Genomic DNA, 21,734 nt, shown 5'->3' with positions numbered 1-21,734 from the left:
GGAGTCTGTCTTCTCACTACGATGATCACAATAAATCCATTAGAGCCTTATTATAGGCTAGATGACGATAATTATCAGAAGGGGCCCTTAGATGCTTTGTTTGTTTTGCAATGGGTTGCTTTACTTTTCGTACTGCGTGAATATACGATACGATGGTTACTGCGACCGCTAGGCGAGAAAATGATACCAGAGCAATCATCTAAGAAGGAACGAAATAAGAATGTAGTCAGATTTACAGAGCAGAGTTGGTCCTGCTTGTATTATATCTTCTTCTGGTCCTGGGGTATGACATTAGTCTTGAATAGTTCATTCAGTCCAATGAACAATGAATGGACAAAATACTTTTGGACACAATATCCACATCTCACTATGACAAAGATCAACAAGATTTATTATCTCACTCAAGCTGCTTTCTGGGTACAGCAGTTATTTGTTTTAAACATTGAAAAACGTCGTAAAGATCACTGGCGTACGTTCCTTTATCATTTAAAATGTCCGCTAAAAACTCTACAGAAATGTTCGCACATCATTGTATCACTGTATCACTAGTCGTCATTTCTTACCTCACAAATTACACAAGAGTTGGTCAGGCAATCCTTGTCACGATGGACCATGCGGATATCTTTTTAGATGTGGGTAACTATATCAATGTTTTTCATTGCTGACACCACTGAAAGGGCGCGAAAGTCTTCAAATACATGGGCTGGGAGAAGCTTTGTGACGTGAGTGTAAAACATACCATAATAAGCGACAATCTAACCACTAATTTAAGGCAACATTCGTTGTATTCATGCTATCATGGGTATTCACACGTCAAATAGTGTTTGGTAAGATTATCTGGAGCGTATGGGTTGAAGCACCTTTCTACGTCGAGCACATCTGGTCACCCTCAGATGGACATTACTATTCGGATGGATTACATAAGTTCTTCCTGGGATTATTGCTAGCATTACAACTTATTCTCTTTTTCTGGCTTATATTAATTATTAAAGTTGCCATTAAATTTGTGCGCAGCAATAACGTTGAAGATATTAGATCAGACGAAGATGAATCAGAAGGGGATAACACCGCTTCACAGGAAAAGACACCTTCACCTTCTTCATTCGCTGAGCCTATGTCAACAAGTTCGTCTACTTCATCGTCACAAACCAATCAGGAGCTTCGTAAACGGTGAAATTTCTCATATTGGTATCTTCGTTTGCATTTGCGTTTTAAAAAAAGATAGATTTCTACAACATTTCAACTTACTGGCCATCTTATAAAACATTTGCTTATTGTTATGAATTACTTTATAAATGCACAGAACATTCACACAATAATTTATTTTCAAAAGCATACCAATTATGACTGCTGCTGATAGCAAAATTTAAAAAAAAATACGAAAAAGTCAAAAGTAAATGGTCACTGCAGGGCTCGAACCTGCGACTTTGGAGTATCCGCGATATATCGCATTATTAGCTCCACACTCTAACCAACTGAGTTAAGCGACCGTTGAAGCTCGATTCAATTTGAGATTCTATAAACTGAGTCTCCTTAGAGTTGCAAATTTTGATCTCGTGAAAATTTATGTTATCGTATCGTGTTGGAACGTAAATATCAGACACGCTTTACTATAGGTTGTGAAAGTATAAGTACGTTATAGAATGATCATTTAAGATGATGGTTTATTTTACAAGATATGTTTCTTTATATAGTCTCTACTGTCCTCAAGTTCCTTGTTATCCTCTTGTCCTCTACTGCGCCTCGGTGTCCCTCTTGGTTCTTGGTGTAACTCCTTGTTCCTTCTATCCTTAGTCACTAAATGATGCTGTATGTTCAGCCCTGTATCTGTGTATTCTGACATATCGTCATAACAATATATTCAGATTTGATCGTCATCATCATCAAATCTAAGTTATGGTTACGACGTTAGTCAAAAAGCGCTCCCGGCTAATCCATGTTGGATTTTGGAGTACAAATTCGGTCATAGTTCAATAAAAATTCAATAGGGTCTATATCTCAAGATCTTTAGTGCATATTATTTTCTCCGATGTATATATTTTCCAGCGTCTCACTATTCTGGTCCATTTATTCTTTACCTGTCTCGGTTGACCGCGCTTTCGTCTAATTGTATATGACAGTGGACTATGTGAGTTTTGTCTTGTCTCTAATCGTAGCATTTATTTACAGTTTATGTCAACGGTCTGTGAAACACGTTGGCGTCTCATCCTTGGTTGGCTCTTTTATGTTCAATCCCAATTTCTGGGTTCCAACAAATATTTAAGTATTGATAATTAATGTTACTTTCTAAACTATCTTATCACTTATATGGTATTCATTTTTTAGTTGTTCTCGATGTTCTATTTCTGTTTTATCGCGCACTAAGATTTCTACGACTGTGTTAGATTTCCCTGACATATAACTGAAGCCGTATTTTCGGAGCCTGTATTAGTACTTTAAAACATTATTCCTCCTCTGATAAAAACGGTAGTAGGTTCGATTCAAATACAATGTAAAAGGTATCAAATTTACGACCACGGTCAAGAGGCACTTCCATAAACCTGCCAGTTCAAGTAAAGAGTTCCCACACTAGGAGAAGTATTGATGAATGAAATTATAATTATTACGTCTTAACAATGTATTGATAAATCATCACTTACGGCATGGACATACAGATGCAAAGGAAGGAACAGTACGACATATAAGAGTTAAATCAATCCTATGTATTCATCTGGATGACGAACATTCAGAAACTGATCAGTTTGGTCATTGGCTTCTTTACTTAAACAAAAAACTTGCACTAGTTCAAAAAGAAGAATGTCAATTATAGACCGTTTCTGTGAGAATTTTGCTAATACTTGAAATGATTTCAGAAATACACGAAAAGGTTATTAAAACGGTATAAACTGATCATAAATTTACTATTTTACGACAAAAAAGCTGATGAGAAGAAACATAGATGCGAATGAATTGATAGAAAAGAAAAATACGCGAGACCACGAGATCTAACCAAATATAAAATCAGTAGAATCATTCTCAAATGACACTCAGTGGTTATTTCTCAGGTTTATCAATTCCGTTGGCGTTAGATGAAGTATTGTCATTATCGTCATCGTCATCCTCATTGGCGATAAGTTCAGCAGCTTTACGCATAGCTTCCGCTTCATTTGAGCTGGTATTTATGAGTTTGTGATAGTTGTAGGAAAGTAGGAAAACTCACTAGTGCTTGCCTCTTTTCTGCTGGAAATCTTTGTGTTTCTCAGCGAGCTGTTCATCTTCCTCCTCCTCACTCTCGTCTTCCGTCCCCGCATTGACTATCCTCTGCTCACCTCTGAGCTCAGATCTGACGTCGTCGATATGCTCAGGAGGCAGACTGAAAGAAGCCGATCTCGAGCTTGTTGGTGAACTAGGTGAACGCTGTCCATCTAGGTTCAGACCTGGTATTTCGTTGATATTCTCGACCGTATCGGCTGGAGTAGTTAGCGTATCTATCAACTAATCAACTCCATGTGGCTCACTTTCTGCGTTGTATTTGACGTAGGGTGTTTTTCTACGATTCGTCAGATAGCTGCTAGTATATCGGTAGATTGTCCTACGGTTCTGTAACTTTCATCGTCGAGTCTTTCTGGGACTCGGTTACTGCGATATTCTCTTCATCCCAAGTAAGTCCATGATCCTCCTTCTGAGAATTATCCCCTTGCGTGTTTTTTAGAATCGATTTTGGTCGCTGGGTCATCGTCATAGTTTCTCTTTCCCGCCGTTTTCGAGTGAAGTGACGAAAGAAATTGATTAAATTGACGAAATAAGAAGATCTATTAGAGAATTTATTTTAAAAACGTTTTATTTACAATGGAATTGAAGCATATTCATCTAATCCTAATGCGATGTTTAAGTTCTAATGTGATGTCAAGTTAGCAGCCATATCTGTTAATAAAAGAACACTCACTTGCATACACTGCGTAGCAGCTCCTTTGAGGAGATTGTCAAGTGCACCAACGACGACAACTCTCTCTCCCTTTGAGTGCACTTGGATACCACCACCAATCCATCCATGTCTTCCTGAGATATCTGGAATTGTTGGTACTTCATTAACGAACTTGACGAGTTTCTCATTTTGGTATCTGTCCTCATACAATTTGCGCACATCCGATGCTCTCATATCCCTTTCGAGCGGGACGGATGCGACACTAACTATACCCTGGAACCAAGGTCCTACGACAGGAGTGAAAGCGATGTTGATTTCGCCAGCACCCAATCTAGACAAGTGGAAACCAGCTTCACGTTCGTGAATGTGGTCAGTTAATGCGTATGGCTTGCAAGCACCACCAAGTGCGACATCATCGATCTTTGGCAATGTAACCGGAATGCCATTAGCATCCTTCTCACCTGTCTTTGTACCAGCACCTGAGTATCCACTCATACCGAAGACAGTTGGTTGGCTACCTTGCTTGAGGTATGGAAGGAGTGGTGCGAGTAAAAGCTGGCTGTTGGTAGCGTAACAACCTGGGTTTGAAATACGAGTTGATTGCTTAATCTCCTCACGTCCGTATAATTCTAAGTTATTTAAAATCAGAAATGCATAGTAAAAACTAAATTTACACACCAGGTAAACCATAAACCCAATTGCTTTCAAAACGCATATCAGCTGATAAATCAACGATAACGCTACCTTTGCCTTCCTTTTCATCTCTTGCTGAGGTGATAGCATCGACGAATGGCTTGCAAACACCATTTGGTAAGGCCATGATGAAAGCGTCTACGTCTGCTCTCTTTTCCATTTCTGCGCATTCTTGTGGACCGAGTGCTTCATATTGAACGTTTGCCTTATCGTATCCTTGCAAGGATTTACCAGCCAATTCACGTGAAGAAACAGCGACGAGCTCAACGTGTGGGTGTGCATTTAACAATGATACTAAGTTTTGACCAGTGTATCCACGTGCACCGATGAGAGCAACCTTCTTAGGTTTTGGTGCTTCAGTTGCGTAACCTCTTCTTGCTCTAATTTGCATTGCGACAGCTTTGCTAACTGATGGTCTGGCAGAAGTCATGAATGTTCTACGACCAGCTGGTGGTGGACCAACAGGTAAGAATGATCTTTCAATACGACCTCTATTTTCGTAGTCTTTTACAGTTTGTTCAACTTCAGAGATTGATTGAGCACCATACCAGAATAATGAACCGCCTGCACGTGTGAATGAACCATCAGCTTTCTCGAAGTGCCATGAACGTAATTCATCGTCTGCACGGGCAGCCCAGAACAATTTACGGTAGTTCTTACGTAATTGTGACCAGATGTTGTCAACTACGTTGTTCAATACACCATTAGTGGATGGTAAGAAGACTCTCAAAACTGGTGTTTCGCCTTCTGGGTGAGATACGATGGCAACAACGTCGAGTGGTTCATCACCGTAGATCGTGTATGGGTGTTGCTTCAAATCGGAGAAGAATTCAGATGCAGTCTTCAAACCGGACTTGATTTCAGGTTCACGCTCTTCAAGGACTTTACGAAGCTTGTCAACACCAACCTCTTCAATAGATGATGACTTGAAAAGCTTGTAACCTCTTCTAATCAAAGTACCTGCACCTGAGTCAGTGAACAATTCCTTTTGGAGTTGATCAGCTGAAATGATTGCAACTGAGGATGAGCGTGGAAGGTGGTCAAGAAGATCCTTGATTTCACGTAATTTGAGCTTTGTACCATAACGAACCCATTCTTCTTTCATGAGGTCGCTGTATTCCTCATCCAAGTTGATTGTTTCGATGAGTTCGTTGGTAACACCATGGAAAAGACCACCCTTTTCGTTCAAGTATACAATCTTGAGCGGTTCAAGTGACTTTGAGAGCTCACCAGCTGCGACATCAGCATTGACGTTCAAGAGTTGACCGTCTGGAGTCTCGGCGATTGAAGTCAAAATAGGCAAGCAACCTGCTTTGATGGCCGCTTCAATTGGTTCCTTGTTAACCTTGTCAATTTTACCAACAAAGCCGTATTTGTCTTTATCAAGGTAGCTGGCTGTGAATACACCTGCTGGAATTGGGCGGGCTCTTGAGCCCAACTTTTCCAACTCATCACACATACGTAAGTTCTCCTCCAAGAAAGTCTCACGAGCAACTTGGAGTGTCTTTGCGTCGGTGATTCTAATACCATCGATGTAGTCTGGGATAACACCTGCATCCTCCAACTTCTGGTTGAGCTGTGGACCAGCACCGTGAAGAACGATCGGGTGGAGACCAAGCTTATGGAGAACGGCAAGCGAGTGAATCAAATCCGGTGATGTGGTTATAGCGCCTCCAACTTTGATAACTGCGAAGTTTTTGTTCGTAGTGGACTAAAGCGGCGGAGTGAGATGGATATATATGGGAAGAGAGAACTAACGCTAAAAACACGCAAATAGCGCTCAATCTCCTGTCTAGAGCTGATATTTGACAATAAGTGCAACAGTTGATCCTACATTTCTTAATCAGATGCTTATCTACTTCAATCTACCCACGCGATGGCTGAGATCTGGCTTAGGAGTGCACAAGCGGCTTGAGAGAGCAAAGGTTCTCTTGGATGCGCCATATAACGCTCTCCTGGCTGCAGACGTCTGTCTAATTCCTAATTTCGTTCTTGGGATCATGACTGTATGTAGGCAACTCCGAAAGCAAAAAAATGTATAAAATTAATTATAAATTACTCGTCTTCTATTCGCAGGTCCACGCGGTTTATTAAACTTTATTTCGGCTGTCATACTACCAGCAGTCGTCGGATTAAGCTCCGCGGTAATGTGTCCCTCTGTGAGCTCACTCGGGTCGTTCGTCTCAAACTTTTTCTTGATATTGATCGCAAATGCAGTTTGTATCGAGCTTGGGAAGTTTGTAGCCGATGAGCTGTAGAGCATCCTTGATTTGATGTTCGAGTTAGGTGGGCATGTATACACGAAGACTATAGGATGTTAAAAGGGATATTGAAGATACACTATACTCACTGTATTGGCCATTAGTCATCTTGAATATCGTGTACCTTGGCTCAACTGTAGATATGTTCTCTTTGAGGTTGCTCAACTCAACATCCTTCTTATCTTCAAGGATGATTGTCTCTGTTTTGATATCGATAGCCTTGGTTTGTTAGATTAGACCGTAATTAGTAATGCGACCTACACACTGCACAAAGTTGTGCTCACCATTGACAATACCATTGAGTGCCTGAGTAACGTCGTCATTCCATCCGAACTTAATAGACTGGGTAACTTTTGACAAGCTGGTGGATGACTTGATAAGGTTGTCTATCTCGTTAAGGCGCTTCTCACGCTCTGAGTATGGTTTATCAGCTTCCTCGACAACCTTAAATGGATGGCTCTCCGCATTAGCATCGTCGCTGAACTGCTTGATATCGTCAATGAAGTCGGTCTTTATAAAGAACTGAGATCCCAGTTGTTTCTCTAAAGACGCGCGTGAACTAGAATAAACCATTTTATCCTTAATTGAGGCAGATTCAGGTGCGTAATGTATAATTCTGAACTTTTTGTTATCCTGTTTAAATAATAAGAAAGCGGGTATATTCTGCGATAGAATCTTATATAATTCTGCATAATCTACATTCTCATCACCCTTTATTTCTGTTTTATGGGTTGATTTCAACTGTTCATCTTGTATCTCTACTTTTATACAACGCGTCGTAGAAGTAAATGTATTAGCATCTTCGAACTCCCTCGCTAATGCAGCTGTTGGTTGAATTCCTGAGTTTACTGACATCTGATGATCACTGCTGAGCTGTAAGGTCTTAATCTATTACAATCAGGATGGAAATAAATGTTGGCGGTATAAAATCTATTATATACGGTTTAGATAACTTAAACAAACAACCAAAGAGGGATCTAGCCATAGTATTCATCTTACATGGACGTGGAGAATCTCAAGATGGTATTCGACAGCGTTTGATAGCGACAAAGTGTGTAAGCGTAGCCAACGAGTCTGATAAGAGAACACGTAACTTGATAGCCGTCACTTTTGACCAGCGTAATCATGGTAGCAGGCACCTCAGCGATCTACAGAATCAGGGATGGCCAAAGAACCCAAATCACTTGTTTGACATGTTCTCGATACAGCAGGGTACCTCTAGAGACGTTAGTTATTTGATAGATTACTTACCCTCCTTTTTATTCCCAAATAACGAGCAAAACGTCGTTGATTTTGGTTGTGTTGGTTCAAGTCTCGGTGGACACGCGACATGGATGGCTCTGCGACAGGATGAGAGAATATCAGTCGGTGCACCATTAATCGCCTGTGCTGATTACCTCTCTTTGATGCAGCCAAGAGCACGAAAACACAATGTCGATCTCAACCCACCAGAGACTTTCAAACAGTTGATCAAGAAGTATGACCCCATGGCATCTCTAGCCAGTTCCACTGATGTTTGGAAAGGCAAGAAAATAATGGCTTTGAGCGGTAGCGATGATAAGTTAGTGTCTCCTCAGCATCAGTTAGGATTTCTGAGTAAATTGAACGAGTTGTATGCAGATGACGACGCGTCTCTCATTATGTTCAAGTCATTCGACGGCGTGAGACATGAAGTAAACGAAGAGATGCAGAACGCATGTGCAAACTTTATCGTAAACGCACTCTTGTGCAATCTATCTAAAGATCACTTGCTCGAGAAGGGATTTCAGACAAGTTTGGGAATATGTAAACTATAAATAAGATGCATCTAAATCAATTATCCTCTTCATCGTCATCATCCGAATCATCGTCTTCTTCGATAGCTTCATCCTCCACCATGGCATTTCTATCGCTATCGTCGCCATCCAGACTATTATCCTATATATGTGTTAACAGAAGTATATGAGAATTAAGAGTACTTACGATTTCTTCATCGTCTTCTACTTCCTCACCGCTCTCTGAGTCACTTTCATCCTCTCCATTACCAAGTTCAACATCTTCTATAGCCTCAGCATCGTCGTTGTCATATTCAACATTATCCTCCTCATCTGAATCACCTTCGATATATGTGACTGCGTTATTAGACTTCTTGTTCTGCTCTTTTGATCGCCTCTCTTCTTGAATTGATCTTTGAAGGGCTATTTGTGAAAGTACTACGTCGAGTCTGCCTGACAAACCCATCAACTTCTCGTGTGAGCTGATACGTTGGCTAAGTGCGGAATGTAAACCGAGTAATTTTTCAGTGACATTTGGCATAGAGAGCAAGTAAGCTGTGTGTATGGTTAAAACAGCTCTTGACCACTCTAACAAGCCCTTAGCACGCTGAGGACCAGCTTTGCCAGGTTTCGCGAGTCTAGTTGTACATTGATGGAGTAAAGGAATAGCTAATTGTGATGGTAGTCTGTCTACGGTGTTTCTTATGATAGACGCGTCTGTCTGTCCTAAGCAGCTTTCTAAAAGGTTTGTATCGTTTGAGTTGAGTGATTGTGTGAGGAGCGTAGCTAAAGAATTGACAGGAAGCGCAGGTGTCTCTGTATCCTCTTCACCATCCAATTCTTCAGCTTTCTTAGAAGAGGCTTTCAACCTCTGGCCGAGACTCAACTCAGCGAGGTTGTCTGTAGGCAGCTGAGCGTGCTCATCTACGTTCTGGTCACTTTGTGATTTGTAGATAGACGTATGGGCTACTGGCTGCTGTGATTGCTTCGATTTCTTTTTTATCGGCGAGCTCATGGACGTCTTCTTCGAAAAGGCAAATTTATCTTGACGATCGACAACGATGTACTACGATGAAATTGAGATAGAAGATTGCAGTTTCGACGAGGATAAGCAATTATTCCACTACCCATGCCCCTGTGGCGATAGATTCGAAATATCAAAAGAACAGCTCGCAGATGGCGAAGACATAGCACGCTGTCCAAGCTGCTCATTGATTATTAGAATAATTTATGATCCCGTAGGTCAGCTATACATCAAATACAGTAGCTAATACAAAAACAGCTTGACTTTGAGTGATCTCAGTCGAGAACACCCAGATAATCTTCCTTTATAGTACCAATAGCAAACTAATGATAATTTATAGACTAACTTTTGTATATCTTTTGTACTCACAATTTCCGTCGCATCGACTCTCGTACCAACGATTTTCAGCCTGACTTTTGAGCCTTTCTCGATAACTTGATCCTCTGAGCTAAAGCAGGCTGGATTTGAACTCGGATCGAATTTGATATCTTGTGGAATGAGCTGATATCTTGTCAGCTTGCTGTCTAGAACAAGATAGCGGGATACATACGTGACTTGATACGAAGACCTGGAGTGGTCCAACATCTGCAAAGAATCCCATTTTATTTACAGAAGCCACCTGTCCATCGACTACTTCACCTTTGAATGGCTTGTAAACTATCGCGGTATATTTAACAACGAATTCAGCAGTACCAACACCAGGGAGTACAGTTCCGGAGCCAGGATCTGAAATTGATAGAACTGCTATAATGTAACCATATCTACCTGTGCAGGTACCTTCTACGTCAGCGTACAACTTGTTGTTGATGAAATCCATCGTCTGTGGACCGAAATAACTGGGATGTAGATGCAATCTATGCGTGAGATCATGTTTCTAGTATAATCAGATGTATATCTCCTCAATAGACTAAGCACCCACAACAAAAAACATCCCTCTACTCAGAGATCTTCGTTGTACTTCAACAACCAAGAGATGGCCTCGTTAATCGCGATATTAGATTTAAAAGGAAAATCCTTAATACAGAGATCTTATAAGGATGATATTCCACCATCTGCTGTAGAGAAGTTCATGCCTATAGTACTAGAAATGGAGGAAGATCTCCAAACTGTGACGCCTTGTTTTAGCAAAGATGGTATCAACTATATGCACATAAAATACTCTAATTTGTACAGTGAGTTGACTGTTATATACTAATATACACCCCGCTTAGTCACAACAGTACTCGCTCTATCAAAGAGTAACTCAAACGCAGCAGAAATTATCCTCTTCTTGCACAAGTTAGCATCTGTCTTCACTGAGTACTTTAAAGAGTTGGAAGAGGAATCTATTAGAGACAATTTCGTTATCATTTACGAATTATTCGATGAAATGATGGACTATGGTCACCCACAAACGACAGAGTCCAAAATATTGCAAGAGTACATCACTCAGGAATCTCACAAGTTAGAGGTTCAAGCTAGACCTCCAATGGCTGTCACAAACGCCGTCAGTTGGCGTAGTGAAGGTATCCGATATCGCAAAAACGAGGTATTCTTGGATGTTGTTGAATCTGTCAACATGCTAGTGAATGCATCAGGTAACATTATCAGAAGTGAAATATTAGGCGCCGTTAAAATGAAATGCTTCTTATCCGGCATGCCAGAATTGCGATTAGGTTTGAATGACAAAGTCATGTTCGAAACAACAGGTAGAACAAACAGAGGGAAGAGTATTGAAATGGAAGACGTCAAATTCCACCAATGCGTTAGGTTGTCGAGATTCGAGAATGACAGAACTATCTCGTTTATTCCTCCAGATGGTGAATTCGAGCTGATGAGTTATAGATTGTCAACATCAGTCAAGCCGCTCGTTTGGGCAGAAGCTAGCATCGAATGTCATTCAGGATCGAGAGTCGAGTATACCGTTAAAGTTAAAGCTAATTTCAAGAAGCGCTCATCTGCAAACAACGTCGAAATCCTGATTCCAGTACCTGACGACGCTGATACCCCTAAGTTTAGAAGTGCAACTGGTTCTGTAAGCTATGCGCCTGATCAGAGCTGCTTCATTTGGAAAATAAAGCAATTGGCAGGAGGAAAAGAGTTCCTACTCAGAGCAGAATTTGGTCTTCCGAGTGTGAAAGGTGATGATGTACAGTCCAAGCGTCCGATTTTGGTCAAATTCGAAATTCCTTACTTCACCGTGAGTACGTGACACAGAAGAGAGCATCGACTGACTAGTGCAATAGGTATCTGGTATACAAGTACGCTACCTCAAGATAGTCGAAAAGAGTGGATACCAAGCTTTGCCTTGGGTCAGATACCTCACTAATGATGGTGACTACGCATTACGCACTAACATAGATAGGACAAATAATGCTAGCAGTTTAACAAATTAAAAAAGAATGCCTGTCTTATTGTATCAATTATTAATTTCAGTATTCCGGAATTTGTTATTTTCGCGTCTACGCGTCTAAACGTAAATCGCGACGCGTTCCTCAACCACCAAGAGTGAAATGCAGAGGAGTCCACTAAAACCGAAATTTAATAAAGAGATAAGTCTAGCGGATGCAGCTGCGAATGCAGAATTCGCCGAGAAGAAGCGAGTCTGGGTGCCAGACCAAAAAGAGGGTTATCTCTCTGGATGGGTAGCGAAGGAGAATGGTGAGGAGTGGGATGTAGTATGCAACAACACTGTGAGTATATTTCATTATAATATACAACATTCACTCACTTATTAGACTAAAACTCTGCGGAATGACACACTATCACCACAAAATCCACCACGGTTTGACAAGGTCTCAGATATTGCAGAGCTCACATACCTTAATGAAGCATCTGTCGTGCACAACCTCAGGTCTAGATATGGTTCTGATTTGATTTACACCTATTCAGGCCTTTTCTTAGTTGCTGTAAACCCTTATCGCGAATTGCCAATATACACAGACGCACACGTACAAGCATACCGCAATAGGCGGAGGGAAGATAATGCTCCCCATATATTCGCAGTTACAGATAGGGCATGGAATGATATGATGGCCGAGCGCGAGAATCAATCTGTCTTAATTACGTGAGTATTATAATTGTATTTGAGCTATTCTAACGCGTTTTATTAGCGGTGAATCAGGCGCTGGTAAAACAGAAAACACTAAGAAAGTAATTCAGTACTTGGCGTCAATAGCTAGTAATTCAGCCGGTAGAGCACCTTATGATCCAAGTTCACGTTCTGAACATGCACGCACACCATCGAGAACATCCACCGCATTCCTCAATCCATCCTCAGTACCTAACTCTCCGTCAATTGGTAACAGCACCGGAAATGGCAGTCTGTCGTCGTCATCTATGACCACACTCGGTACTCTAGAAAAACAGATCTTGCAAGCGAATCCAATATTGGAATCCTTCGGTAATGCCCAAACTGTCAGGAATAACAATTCATCCAGATTTGGTAAATTCGTTCGTATTGAGTTTAGCACGAAGGGCCAAATTGCAGGAGCTCACATTGACTGGTATTTGCTCGAGAAATCTAGAGTTAGCGCAAGATCGAATCAGGAAAGATCATTTCACGTGTTTTACCATCTCCTAAATGGTGCTGATGAAGATCTACTCAACGCTCTGAAATTACCATCGACGGATCTACTCCAATACAACTACCTTTCAAAAACACGCAAGCAAGTTGACGGAATCGACGATGAAAAGGAATGGAATAGCCTTATAAGCGCACTGGATGTGCTTGGTTTTGATAAAGAGGAACAATTCAATCTCTTTAAAGTCGTCGGTGCTATTCTCCACTTAGGAAACATAGACATCAAGGGTGATAGACAAGGACAAGCACGCATAGATGATAAGGACGCTCTTGAGAGATTGTCATTCGTATTGGGTCTTTCATCCTCCAAGGAGCTGGAACAATCAATTGTGAACCCACGAGTAATGGCTGGCAAAGAGACTGTTATTCAATCACGTTCGGAAGATCAAGCGAGAGCTGAAATTGCTTCTCTTGCTAAAACCATATATGAAAAGAACTTTTCGAAACTTATTGAAAAAATCAACACAGTCCTTGATAGAGCAACAGAAAGTAATACTTTCATCGGTGTTCTCGATATTGCAGGATTTGAAATATTCCAAAAGAACTCATTCGAACAGCTTTGCATTAATTACACTAACGAGTGTTTGCAACAATTCTTCAATCATCATATGTTTGTGTTGGAACAAGAAGAGTATCAGAGAGAAGGGATAGAATGGAATTTCGTAAACTTCGGTCTCGACTTGCAACCCACTATCAATCTTATCGAGAGTGTCTCTCCAATTGGTATTCTCAGCTGTTTAGATGAGGAATGTATCATGCCAAAAGCAAGTGATCAGACATTCACACAAAAGCTCACCTCCCTTTGTCTCAACAGGGAAGATAACAGTAAATCGAAATTCAGTCCATCGAAGTTCGGCGATGAAGGGTTCATTGTGCAACACTATGCTGGCAAAGTTGAGTATGATACCGATGGCTGGCTTGAAAAGAACAAAGATCCAATTAATGATCACTTGACGAAGTTATTGGCAAATAGTTCAGATCCATATATCGCAGATATGTTCACAGAATATGCCAGTGACGATAGAAAAGCAAGAGGAAAAGGTGGTGCATTCAGAACTGTAGCTCAAAGACATAAGGAGCAACTAAATGCGCTTATGAAGCAACTCAACTCGACACAACCACATTTCGTTAGATGTATTTTACCAAATTCGATAAAGAAACCTGGTAGAATTGAGGTCGGATTGGTTCTCGATCAGCTTCGCTGTAATGGTGTTTTAGAAGGTATAAGAATAGCAAGATTGGGATATCCGAATAGATTACCATTCTCAGAGTTCAGATCTAGATATGGTGTCCTCACGCCTGACGTTATTTCAGTTCATTATATGGATGCCAGGAAAGTCTGTCAGAGAATGCTAGAGAGTCTCGGACTCGACGTTGAACTATACCGACTTGGTAATAGTAAGATATTCTTTAAAGCCGGTGTGCTTGCCGAAATGGAAGAAAGAAGGGACGCAATCCTCTACGATTTGTTTGCATCCATCCAGGCTTCCTCGAGGGGCTTCATCACAAGACGGATAATACACAAGATGAGAAACAAATCAAATGCTGCGCAAGTCATAGGGAAGAATATCACACTCTACAACGAGCTTACACAATGGCCTTGGTGGATGGTCTACGAGAAAGTAAAACCGCTCTTGACGGCCACGCGATCAGAAGAGGAGTTAAGAATGCGTGATGTGAGTTGATTAATTATACAACAGTGAAAGTACTAATGCGATTGCAGGAGAAACTCGAGTTGTTGCAGAAGAAGTTAGACGCTATTGAACATGACCAACATGAAAACAACGCTGAGGCCAAGCGTCTCCAGAAGCTACTCCTAACGACCCAGACTGAGCTCGAATCTGAGAAGAATCAGTCAGTCAACCACCAACACGTCATAGAGAGATTCCAGACCCGCGAGATTGAAATGGGAGAAGAAAGCGATCATCTCAAAACACTTGTGCGTGATCTTGAAGACCAACTGGAGAAGGCTTTGAGTGGCTTAAAAGAGTCTGAAGCGCGTCATGTCGACCTAAGGAATGACTTTGATAGAGCCAGCAGTGAAATTCTGCGTTTGGAAAGAGCAGTAGAGGACAATACCAAAATGAAGAGTCTAGCGGATGAGTATGAAACCAAATTGTCAGTTACAGCATCTGAGCGTGATAAATTTGCAAGGGAACTCTCTTCTATCAGGTCAACCTTAAATGAAACTACGTCAGATTTGAAACAATACCAAGAAAAAAGTCGTAAATCTGATGATCTTGCTTCAAGATGTAAAGAAGTGGAGATGGAATTGGCGCAAGTTATAGAAGAGTTCAAGGAATCTAAGAGCAGTAGAGATGAAGAGATTGAAGGATTACGCCAACAACTTGCGCAATCTATCGATGATGCCAGTCTTGCTAGAAGTGAGAGCGACACGTACAAGAAGCGCACGCATGAGTTGGAAACATTCGAGGATAGCTACAAAAGACTTCGAAAAGATCATGATAATGAGGTTTCTGGATTACGTCAAAAGGATCAGGAGAACGAGGAGCTTATTAGACAATTGCAAGCGCAATTGAGCAATAGCGAGGAGAAGAATGAACGTATAATGCAAGAGTTTGGCTCAATGAGGGATATTCAATCCGAATTCGAATCCATTCTTCGTCAATCGAATGAAGAGAAGGAGGTAGGTGCTACTGATATAACATGACTCACATTTAACATGCATTTTAGCAACTTCTTAGAACCTTGGAATTATCACAAAAAAAGCAAAATGACTACGAGGACGCCTGCCTCGATCTCGAAAAAGAGCGTGATGGTCTAATGAAGGAGCGCGATGAGATGCGTCAATCTGTTGAATTGTTGAATTATGACATAAAGCTAGTCGAAGATAGACGTATCCAAGAGGGTAAAGCCCGCAAGACTGAAATTAACAATCTCAAGGATGTAATCTATAATATGGAGATGAAGTTCGCGAATCTCAAAGATGATTTATCAGCTTCTCAAGATGAGGTCATGCTGTTATCAAAGACGCGCTCAGACAAGACAGTTATTGAGCATGTACATGTATTAGAAGAAGCCAAGCGGGTGACAGATAGACAACTCAAGGAAGCAAGAATGGAGATCAATAAGTTGACTAGTCAGATGAAGTCAGCTGAGAAGATAAAGAGTAGATTAACACCTGATCAATTGACAGAATTGGAGATACGTTTGAGAACTCCGCAAGATCAAAGACTTGCGCAACTCGAGGCGATCATCAAAGCTAAGGAACGCGAATGTGAGAACGCCTATAAGAAATTGCAAGATGCCAGAGATGCTATAACAGTAGAGAAACGGAGGTATGAGAGGGATGTCAGAATGCAAGAAGAAGATAATAAGCGACTTGAAGCTGATATGGAAGTATTGAGGAATAGAAGTCGCGCAATGTCAGGTGGATTAGATAGAGACAGTGCACTCAAGGCATCAAATAGGAGTCATCATATGCATTCTCAATCGATTTCTTCAATGCAGTCTATGCCACCGCCACCACCACCCGCATCATTTAGACAAACGCCTGAATTAAGTAAAAGATACTCGTTCGAATCAGCTAGAGCATCATTTAATAAAATGTAAGAAAAACTATGTATTAAATTCTTTATATGGAATGTAAATTTTAGCAAATTGTGTTAAGTTTATTGAAGTCACAGAACTATTTGAGTATGTTTCAATCATTTTCGAGTATTTTCGTTGAAGGTATTCAATGGAGTGTACATCCCTCGGACTAATATCCTGATACTGTCTAAACTCATGTCTGACGAATGCTATCCAGTGTTTTCTCATTTCTAATGGTTTTGATAGCGCCATCCGTAGTGCTTTCCTGTATAAACTTATAGTGAATAATTGTAAACCTGATTTACGCGTCGTCATTTTTTTATAACATGAATGTGGATGTACAAGGTATAATAGTAACTCCTTGTCTTCTGACGTCGATAATGGCGAAAAGAAATATAGAGAGTAATCTATACCTCGATACAGTTAATAGGCATTTATTAGATTTCGATTTTGAGAAAGTCTGTAGCGTTACACTCTCGAATAAGTCTATTTACTGCTGTTTGATTTGTGGAAAGTACTACCAGGGGAGGTCGAAAACGTCAGCTGCCTATAATCATTCAATTGATGAAGAACATCACGTTTATTTGGGTTTGGATAGCAAACAATTCTACATTCTACCCGAGAATTACAAAGTCGATGATAACAGTTTGGCCGATATTTTAAAAGTTTTAGAACCAAGCTATGAGAGCGGCGATTTGGATAAGTTAGATAGCGATCTTGTTGGACAAGATCTGAATAAGAATGACTATTTGGTTGGATACATCGGTTTGAATAATATGTCGAACAATGATTACGCAAATGTTATATTGAACATGCTTACGCATATAAGACCACTCAGGAATCACTTCCTTTTGTTGAATGATTGCAAGACCGAATTGCTGAGACGATACTCACTCTTCAATAAGCGTGTTTGGAACGATAAGCTTTTCAAATCTCAAGTCAGCCCCCATGAAGTCTTACAATTGATTACCAAACTGTCTGCTAATAAGTTTAACATCCAAAATTCATCAGATCCAGTGGAGTTTTTGACCTTCTTACTCAATCAACTACACAAGGATCTTGGTGGAAACAAAAAACCTAATTCTAGTATAATTTACCAACTATTCCAAGGTCAATTGAGAATGACGTCCCAGAAGATCATTCAATTGGATGAAAATGAAGACATAAATAAAAAGTTCATTAAAGAAGATAAAGTCACAACAATCAATACACCATTCTTAATATTGAGTTGTGATTTACCACCTAAACCAGTTTTCAATGATAACGAAAATATTATACCACAAGTCAGTTTGGGTGATGTACTGAAAAAGTATGATGGTGTTACCACGCAAGAACACCTAGGTCAATCGAGGCAATACAAGTTGACAAAATTACCTAAATATCTACTTATACATTTTAAAAGGTTTAGTAAGAATAGATTTACAAGTGAATACAATCAGACTATAGTTAATTACCCAATTTCCGGAGTTGATTTCAAGGATTATGTCGATAGTACGGAAAACATCAACACTGTTTATGATCTCGTTGGCAATATTTCACATGAACATCAAGCGACCGCTGGTGATGATAACAATAAGAGCAAATGGAAGTGCCAACTGAAGTCACCAATGAAGAATGATGATGGTAGTAGTAAATGGTTCCAACTTCAAGATTTATTCGTTGAGGAGATCGACAGAAGGTTGATTTTCCTTGGTGAGACATACTTACAGGTGAGTTGAACAGAATATAAAAAGGAACACGCTGATGTACATCCAGGTATGGCAAAGAAGAGAGTAGATAGAGTAGATAAAGTTATGTCATATCTATAAATAGATAATGTATAAATAGAACCTGTATATTTAAAGCTGGCCGTCAGATCCAAAGTTTGTTCTATAACAATCAACTTTTTTTTTATAAATATCATCTCAGCGTCCAAAGAAGAGGATGCTATATGGTCCGTATAAAGTTCGTACCAAGGCCAGGCGATAAGAGGGGCGACCACCTTTTCTTAGCAGCTATTTTGTTAGCAGTTTGTAAGAGATAGTAGTTTAGCTATAAGCATTTTTAACATTCTCACTCTCAGTCATAATTTGTATTGGATATCTAACTGTCTTCGTAATAATCTACAGACGGAAATATAGACTCTCTGGGATAGACAATGACACAGATAGAGAAAGTAATAAGGATACCAGATTGAGTATAAAGACGCTCAGCAGTCAATTATCAACAAATAAGCAAAATTCTGTAGAAATAGAAGAAATGTATTATTAATTACTGAAATTCAGGTTGGCAATGCTGACCAGGACCGTATGGTTTTTCTGTGAGATTTGTGAGACCAGCTGAGTTCTCACAGGTGTGTCTAGTAGATTGTGGGCCAATCTTTGGTTGTTTACCTTGCTTGAGTTGCTTAAGAATGTCTAAAGTTGTTGATTTTGTAAGATCCTCATAATAGTGATCGTTAATTTGTACCATTGGAGCGTTAGAGCATGCACCTAAGCATTCAACTTCTAACAAAGTGAACTTCTTATCTGAAGTGGTGTGACCTGCCTCAACACCCAAATCCTTCTCGATAGTGTCCATAATCTCGTATGCGCCATTAAGCATACATGGAGTTGTAGTGCAAACTTGTACGAGGTGGTCACCAACAGGTTCTCTATTAAACATCGTGTAGAACGTCGCAACTTCGTAGACTCTCATTGGTGGAACTTCGACCATTTTCGCGACTTCATTCATACAACTTATAGACGTCCAGCCTTTGTTCTGCCTTTGTGCGAGATCCAAGAGTGGCATAATTGCGCCCTTCTTGTACTGTGGTGGATATCTGGCTAATATTTGATTGATGATTGGTTCATTCTCAGCGGTGAATTTGAATGGAATCTGTGGATTATATTAGATAATTATATGATAATAAAACCAAACTAACTGAGCTGTTGTTATATTCTGTGTCTCTATGCTAGAATAGACTGTCAGCTTCTATCCACCCGCTGAAAAGCGACATACGACAAAGAGAGCATCAGATTTACGTGCTACAGACGTTGAAATACTCCTCAAGCTTCTTGTAGCTTCTCTCTCTACACTTCTGACTGCTTTTCCAATGAGACTCATCCTGATGGTCAATGTCGAAAAAGGTTTGAAATTAATAAAGAATTAATACAACAATTTATTAGAATTCCTGCATCTCAGATGATAATGGTTTGTATGTCTTTTTAAATTTATTCCTTATTATCGCGGGTATATGATTCACTATGTCGACTTTACGGAATTTTATGTAATTGCTTATGAAGTAAACTGGTACGCTTAATGCTATGAAACCGAATGCTGCTGCTGCTTCAAGTGGCGCTGCGAACACAGGCATGCCTTGTATCTTGTTAGCCTTCTTTTCATCATTTCAACAAACTCACAAAGTAAAAAAATTGTGACGGAGGAGAATATCATTGGTATAGCTATCCATGTTTTGTATGGTCTGTGAAGATCTGGCTCTTTCATACGTAATACTATAACACTCAAAGCGCATAATAGGTAGAAATACCAAATAGCAACAGAGTAGAAGTTCACCAGTGATTGAAATCCACCTCCGATGATGATGTAAACGCAAGTCAAGACTAGCTGAAGTACTATTGCATTCACTGGTGTTTGAGTTCTTTTGTTAAATGCTCCCAATGCCTGTGGGAGGAAGCCTGCTTCAGAATTTGACGATGCTGCACTGCTTATTAAGCGTGAAGTTGTGAAAGATCCGCTAGTGAGCGCTCCGAGTGTGCTAACTGCGACTAAACAGGTGAGTAATCCGCTACCAACATTTCCGAGTACAACGTCACCCAAATCAAGTGCAATTGTGTTTGACTTTGCTACCAAATTAACTGGAATGGCTATCAAGTAAGCTATGTTTGCAAGTAAGAATATGATTATAGTAAGTGGTATAGAAGTATGTATCACAATTGGTAGATTCCTTTCGACGTTTTTCATTTCACCGGCTACATAATTAGATTGATCCCATCCGTCGAATGCCCAAAGAGAGGAGTATAACGCGAGTGCTATTGAAGATGGACTCACTTTTGTTCCTTCGAGAGCTTTGGATGGTGAGAAAATTTGATCAGGAGATCTCACAGCGGCTATTACACCAAGTACGACAACCAAAAGGACTGCAGCGATCTTTATGACCATCAAAACGGTTTGAGTTCTCGTCAATAAGCGCGTGGAGATGATATTGATAAGGGAGACAAGAAGAACCCCGAAACAAGCTACGAGACGAGATATCCAGCTTGGTATATCATTTGAAGATAACACCTCATTTGAGCCTAATAAGTAAAAGAAGCGTGCGACGTATTCACCAAAAATTATGGCTATCAAAGCCGCTCCCGAGGGTTTGATGATTGAAATTGACGTAAAAGTGAAAGTGAAAGATGTCAATGGACCATAAGCATAGCTCAGATATGCTTGGGGACCACCAGAGACAGGTAATGCTGTACCCAACTCAGCAAAGCAACTAGCACCCATCCACGCTAACGATCCACCAACGATCCAGATGAGTAAACTAGCACCAGCCGAGCCTGTCAAGCTGACGATATTTCCAGGACTACTGAATATACCACTGCCAACGATCATACCGACTACTAAGGATATACCCTCTACTATGCCAATAGTCCTACTCGGACTAAATGTCGCGATATCTGCTTCCTCTTCAGTGCTACTGAGGAGAGGCATTGGATTTATAGCGAATTCATTCCCTATACTTGCGCCTCGTCCTCTCATTAACGGAGACCTCGCTTCACCCTCGTCTTCTCTCGTCATGGCGTGTCGAATCTAACAGACGTAGTAGAGAGTAGGAGCAGAAGAGGAGACATAAGCAGTAAAATAACAGTGTTGTGATAAACAAATTATATTTAAATAAAAACAATAACTCTTCAAAATAATGTCCGTCTGTGGGTTTTGCACAACCGATAGTGCCAAAGCGGCATCGCAATGCTTAGGAATCACAGACAGGAAGCTATCGCACGCAGACCACCAT

At 40.4% G+C, this 21,734-nt stretch overlaps 15 protein-coding genes and 1 non-coding gene across 16 annotated transcripts; 7 read left to right on the top strand and 9 right to left on the bottom strand.

The window, feature by feature from the left end:
• The first annotated feature begins 7 nt into the window (after nucleotides 1–7).
• On the top strand, nucleotides 8–1,312 carry WALSEDRAFT_60068 (longevity assurance proteins LAG1/LAC1). The gene is made up of 4 exons (XM_006957616.1): nucleotides 8–469; nucleotides 514–632; nucleotides 678–722; nucleotides 773–1,312. The coding sequence occupies exons 1-4, from the start codon at nucleotides 22–24 to the stop codon at nucleotides 1,172–1,174; spliced, it is 1,014 nt and encodes a 337-aa protein (XP_006957678.1). The 5' UTR covers nucleotides 8–21; the 3' UTR covers nucleotides 1,175–1,312.
• An 86-nt stretch (nucleotides 1,313–1,398) lies between these two features.
• On the bottom strand, nucleotides 1,399–1,490 carry WALSEDRAFT_t34. The gene has a single exon. It is a non-coding gene; the product is annotated as a tRNA-Ile (tRNA).
• A 1,984-nt stretch (nucleotides 1,491–3,474) lies between these two features.
• On the bottom strand, nucleotides 3,475–3,715 carry WALSEDRAFT_16947 (hypothetical protein; the record flags this gene model as incomplete). Its single annotated transcript, XM_006957404.1, has 2 exons — nucleotides 3,475–3,529; nucleotides 3,576–3,715. The coding sequence occupies 2 exons, from the start codon at nucleotides 3,713–3,715 to the stop codon at nucleotides 3,475–3,477; spliced, it is 195 nt and encodes a 64-aa protein (XP_006957466.1).
• Nucleotides 3,716–3,823: 108 nt separating this feature from the next.
• Nucleotides 3,824–6,599, bottom strand: WALSEDRAFT_63629 (acetylglutamate kinase ARG6; the record flags this gene model as incomplete). Its single annotated transcript, XM_006957615.1, has 5 exons — nucleotides 3,824–3,874; nucleotides 3,926–4,533; nucleotides 4,583–6,308; nucleotides 6,356–6,427; nucleotides 6,471–6,599. The coding sequence occupies 5 exons, from the start codon at nucleotides 6,597–6,599 to the stop codon at nucleotides 3,824–3,826; spliced, it is 2,586 nt and encodes an 861-aa protein (XP_006957677.1).
• A 13-nt stretch (nucleotides 6,600–6,612) lies between these two features.
• Nucleotides 6,613–8,682, bottom strand: WALSEDRAFT_68388 (actin depolymerizing protein). The gene is made up of 3 exons (XM_006957614.1): nucleotides 7,120–8,682; nucleotides 6,948–7,077; nucleotides 6,613–6,904 (listed from the first exon to the last, which is right to left on the bottom strand). Exons 1-3 carry the CDS (start codon nucleotides 7,711–7,713, stop codon nucleotides 6,642–6,644), a joined length of 987 nt encoding a protein of 328 aa, XP_006957676.1. The 5' UTR covers nucleotides 7,714–8,682; the 3' UTR covers nucleotides 6,613–6,641.
• On the top strand, nucleotides 7,156–8,682 carry WALSEDRAFT_68387 (hypothetical protein). Its single transcript, XM_006957613.1, has 2 exons — nucleotides 7,156–8,419; nucleotides 8,446–8,682. The coding sequence occupies exons 1-2, from the start codon at nucleotides 7,761–7,763 to the stop codon at nucleotides 8,456–8,458; spliced, it is 672 nt and encodes a 223-aa protein (XP_006957675.1). The 5' UTR covers nucleotides 7,156–7,760; the 3' UTR covers nucleotides 8,459–8,682.
• WALSEDRAFT_68386 (NUC189-domain-containing protein) lies at nucleotides 8,645–9,627 on the bottom strand (the record flags this gene model as incomplete). The annotated part of the gene is made up of 2 exons (XM_006957612.1): nucleotides 8,645–8,775; nucleotides 8,821–9,627. 2 exons carry the CDS (start codon nucleotides 9,625–9,627, stop codon nucleotides 8,671–8,673), a joined length of 912 nt encoding a protein of 303 aa, XP_006957674.1. The 3' UTR covers nucleotides 8,645–8,670.
• Nucleotides 9,628–9,673: 46 nt separating this feature from the next.
• On the top strand, nucleotides 9,674–9,883 carry WALSEDRAFT_16910 (zf-CSL-domain-containing protein; the record flags this gene model as incomplete). The annotated part of the gene is made up of 1 exon (XM_006957402.1): nucleotides 9,674–9,883. One exon carries the CDS (start codon nucleotides 9,674–9,676, stop codon nucleotides 9,881–9,883), a length of 210 nt encoding a protein of 69 aa, XP_006957464.1.
• Nucleotides 9,776–10,583, bottom strand: WALSEDRAFT_60067 (hypothetical protein). The gene is made up of 4 exons (XM_006957611.1): nucleotides 10,556–10,583; nucleotides 10,187–10,510; nucleotides 10,006–10,137; nucleotides 9,776–9,959 (listed from the first exon to the last, which is right to left on the bottom strand). The coding sequence occupies exons 1-4, from the start codon at nucleotides 10,565–10,567 to the stop codon at nucleotides 9,912–9,914; spliced, it is 516 nt and encodes a 171-aa protein (XP_006957673.1). The 5' UTR covers nucleotides 10,568–10,583; the 3' UTR covers nucleotides 9,776–9,911.
• A 7-nt stretch (nucleotides 10,584–10,590) lies between these two features.
• On the top strand, nucleotides 10,591–12,059 carry WALSEDRAFT_68384 (clathrin adaptor, mu subunit). The gene is made up of 3 exons (XM_006957610.1): nucleotides 10,591–10,808; nucleotides 10,857–11,815; nucleotides 11,862–12,059. Exons 1-3 carry the CDS (start codon nucleotides 10,610–10,612, stop codon nucleotides 12,009–12,011), a joined length of 1,308 nt encoding a protein of 435 aa, XP_006957672.1. The 5' UTR covers nucleotides 10,591–10,609; the 3' UTR covers nucleotides 12,012–12,059.
• Nucleotides 12,060–12,117: 58 nt separating this feature from the next.
• WALSEDRAFT_37241 (hypothetical protein) lies at nucleotides 12,118–15,909 on the top strand. The gene is made up of 4 exons (XM_006957609.1): nucleotides 12,118–12,308; nucleotides 12,354–12,682; nucleotides 12,729–14,874; nucleotides 14,922–15,909. Exons 1-4 carry the CDS (start codon nucleotides 12,129–12,131, stop codon nucleotides 15,867–15,869), a joined length of 3,603 nt encoding a protein of 1,200 aa, XP_006957671.1. The 5' UTR covers nucleotides 12,118–12,128; the 3' UTR covers nucleotides 15,870–15,909.
• Nucleotides 15,910–16,777: 868 nt separating this feature from the next.
• On the bottom strand, nucleotides 16,778–17,065 carry WALSEDRAFT_17021 (hypothetical protein; the record flags this gene model as incomplete). Its single annotated transcript, XM_006957409.1, has 1 exon — nucleotides 16,778–17,065. The coding sequence occupies one exon, from the start codon at nucleotides 17,063–17,065 to the stop codon at nucleotides 16,778–16,780; it is 288 nt and encodes a 95-aa protein (XP_006957471.1).
• Nucleotides 17,066–17,130: 65 nt separating this feature from the next.
• On the top strand, nucleotides 17,131–18,599 carry WALSEDRAFT_37239 (putative U4/U6.U5 tri-snRNP-associated protein; the record flags this gene model as incomplete). Its single annotated transcript, XM_006957608.1, has 2 exons — nucleotides 17,131–18,459; nucleotides 18,506–18,599. 2 exons carry the CDS (start codon nucleotides 17,131–17,133, stop codon nucleotides 18,524–18,526), a joined length of 1,350 nt encoding a protein of 449 aa, XP_006957670.1. The 3' UTR covers nucleotides 18,527–18,599.
• Nucleotides 18,600–18,654: 55 nt separating this feature from the next.
• On the top strand, nucleotides 18,655–19,006 carry WALSEDRAFT_60065 (hypothetical protein). Its single transcript, XM_006957607.1, has 2 exons — nucleotides 18,655–18,762; nucleotides 18,813–19,006. Exons 1-2 carry the CDS (start codon nucleotides 18,681–18,683, stop codon nucleotides 18,998–19,000), a joined length of 270 nt encoding a protein of 89 aa, XP_006957669.1. The 5' UTR covers nucleotides 18,655–18,680; the 3' UTR covers nucleotides 19,001–19,006.
• WALSEDRAFT_44872 (hypothetical protein) lies at nucleotides 18,974–19,839 on the bottom strand. Its single transcript, XM_006957606.1, has 3 exons — nucleotides 19,730–19,839; nucleotides 19,653–19,682; nucleotides 18,974–19,606 (listed from the first exon to the last, which is right to left on the bottom strand). Exons 1-3 carry the CDS (start codon nucleotides 19,832–19,834, stop codon nucleotides 19,001–19,003), a joined length of 741 nt encoding a protein of 246 aa, XP_006957668.1. The 5' UTR covers nucleotides 19,835–19,839; the 3' UTR covers nucleotides 18,974–19,000.
• Nucleotides 19,840–19,892: 53 nt separating this feature from the next.
• Nucleotides 19,893–21,550, bottom strand: WALSEDRAFT_68380 (amino acid transporter; the record flags this gene model as incomplete). The annotated part of the gene is made up of 2 exons (XM_006957605.1): nucleotides 20,131–21,550; nucleotides 19,893–20,086 (listed from the first exon to the last, which is right to left on the bottom strand). Exons 1-2 carry the CDS (start codon nucleotides 21,515–21,517, stop codon nucleotides 19,893–19,895), a joined length of 1,581 nt encoding a protein of 526 aa, XP_006957667.1. The 5' UTR covers nucleotides 21,518–21,550.
• Nucleotides 21,551–21,734: the final 184 nt, after the last annotated feature.

Source organism: Wallemia mellicola (assembly GCF_000263375.1).
Source record: "Wallemia mellicola CBS 633.66 unplaced genomic scaffold WALSEscaffold_6, whole genome shotgun sequence".
In the NCBI taxonomy this organism is placed as follows: domain Eukaryota; kingdom Fungi; phylum Basidiomycota; class Wallemiomycetes; order Wallemiales; family Wallemiaceae; genus Wallemia; species Wallemia mellicola.
The sequence above is the reverse complement of the archived record's forward strand: the minus strand, read 5'-3'. Positions and strand labels throughout refer to the sequence as shown.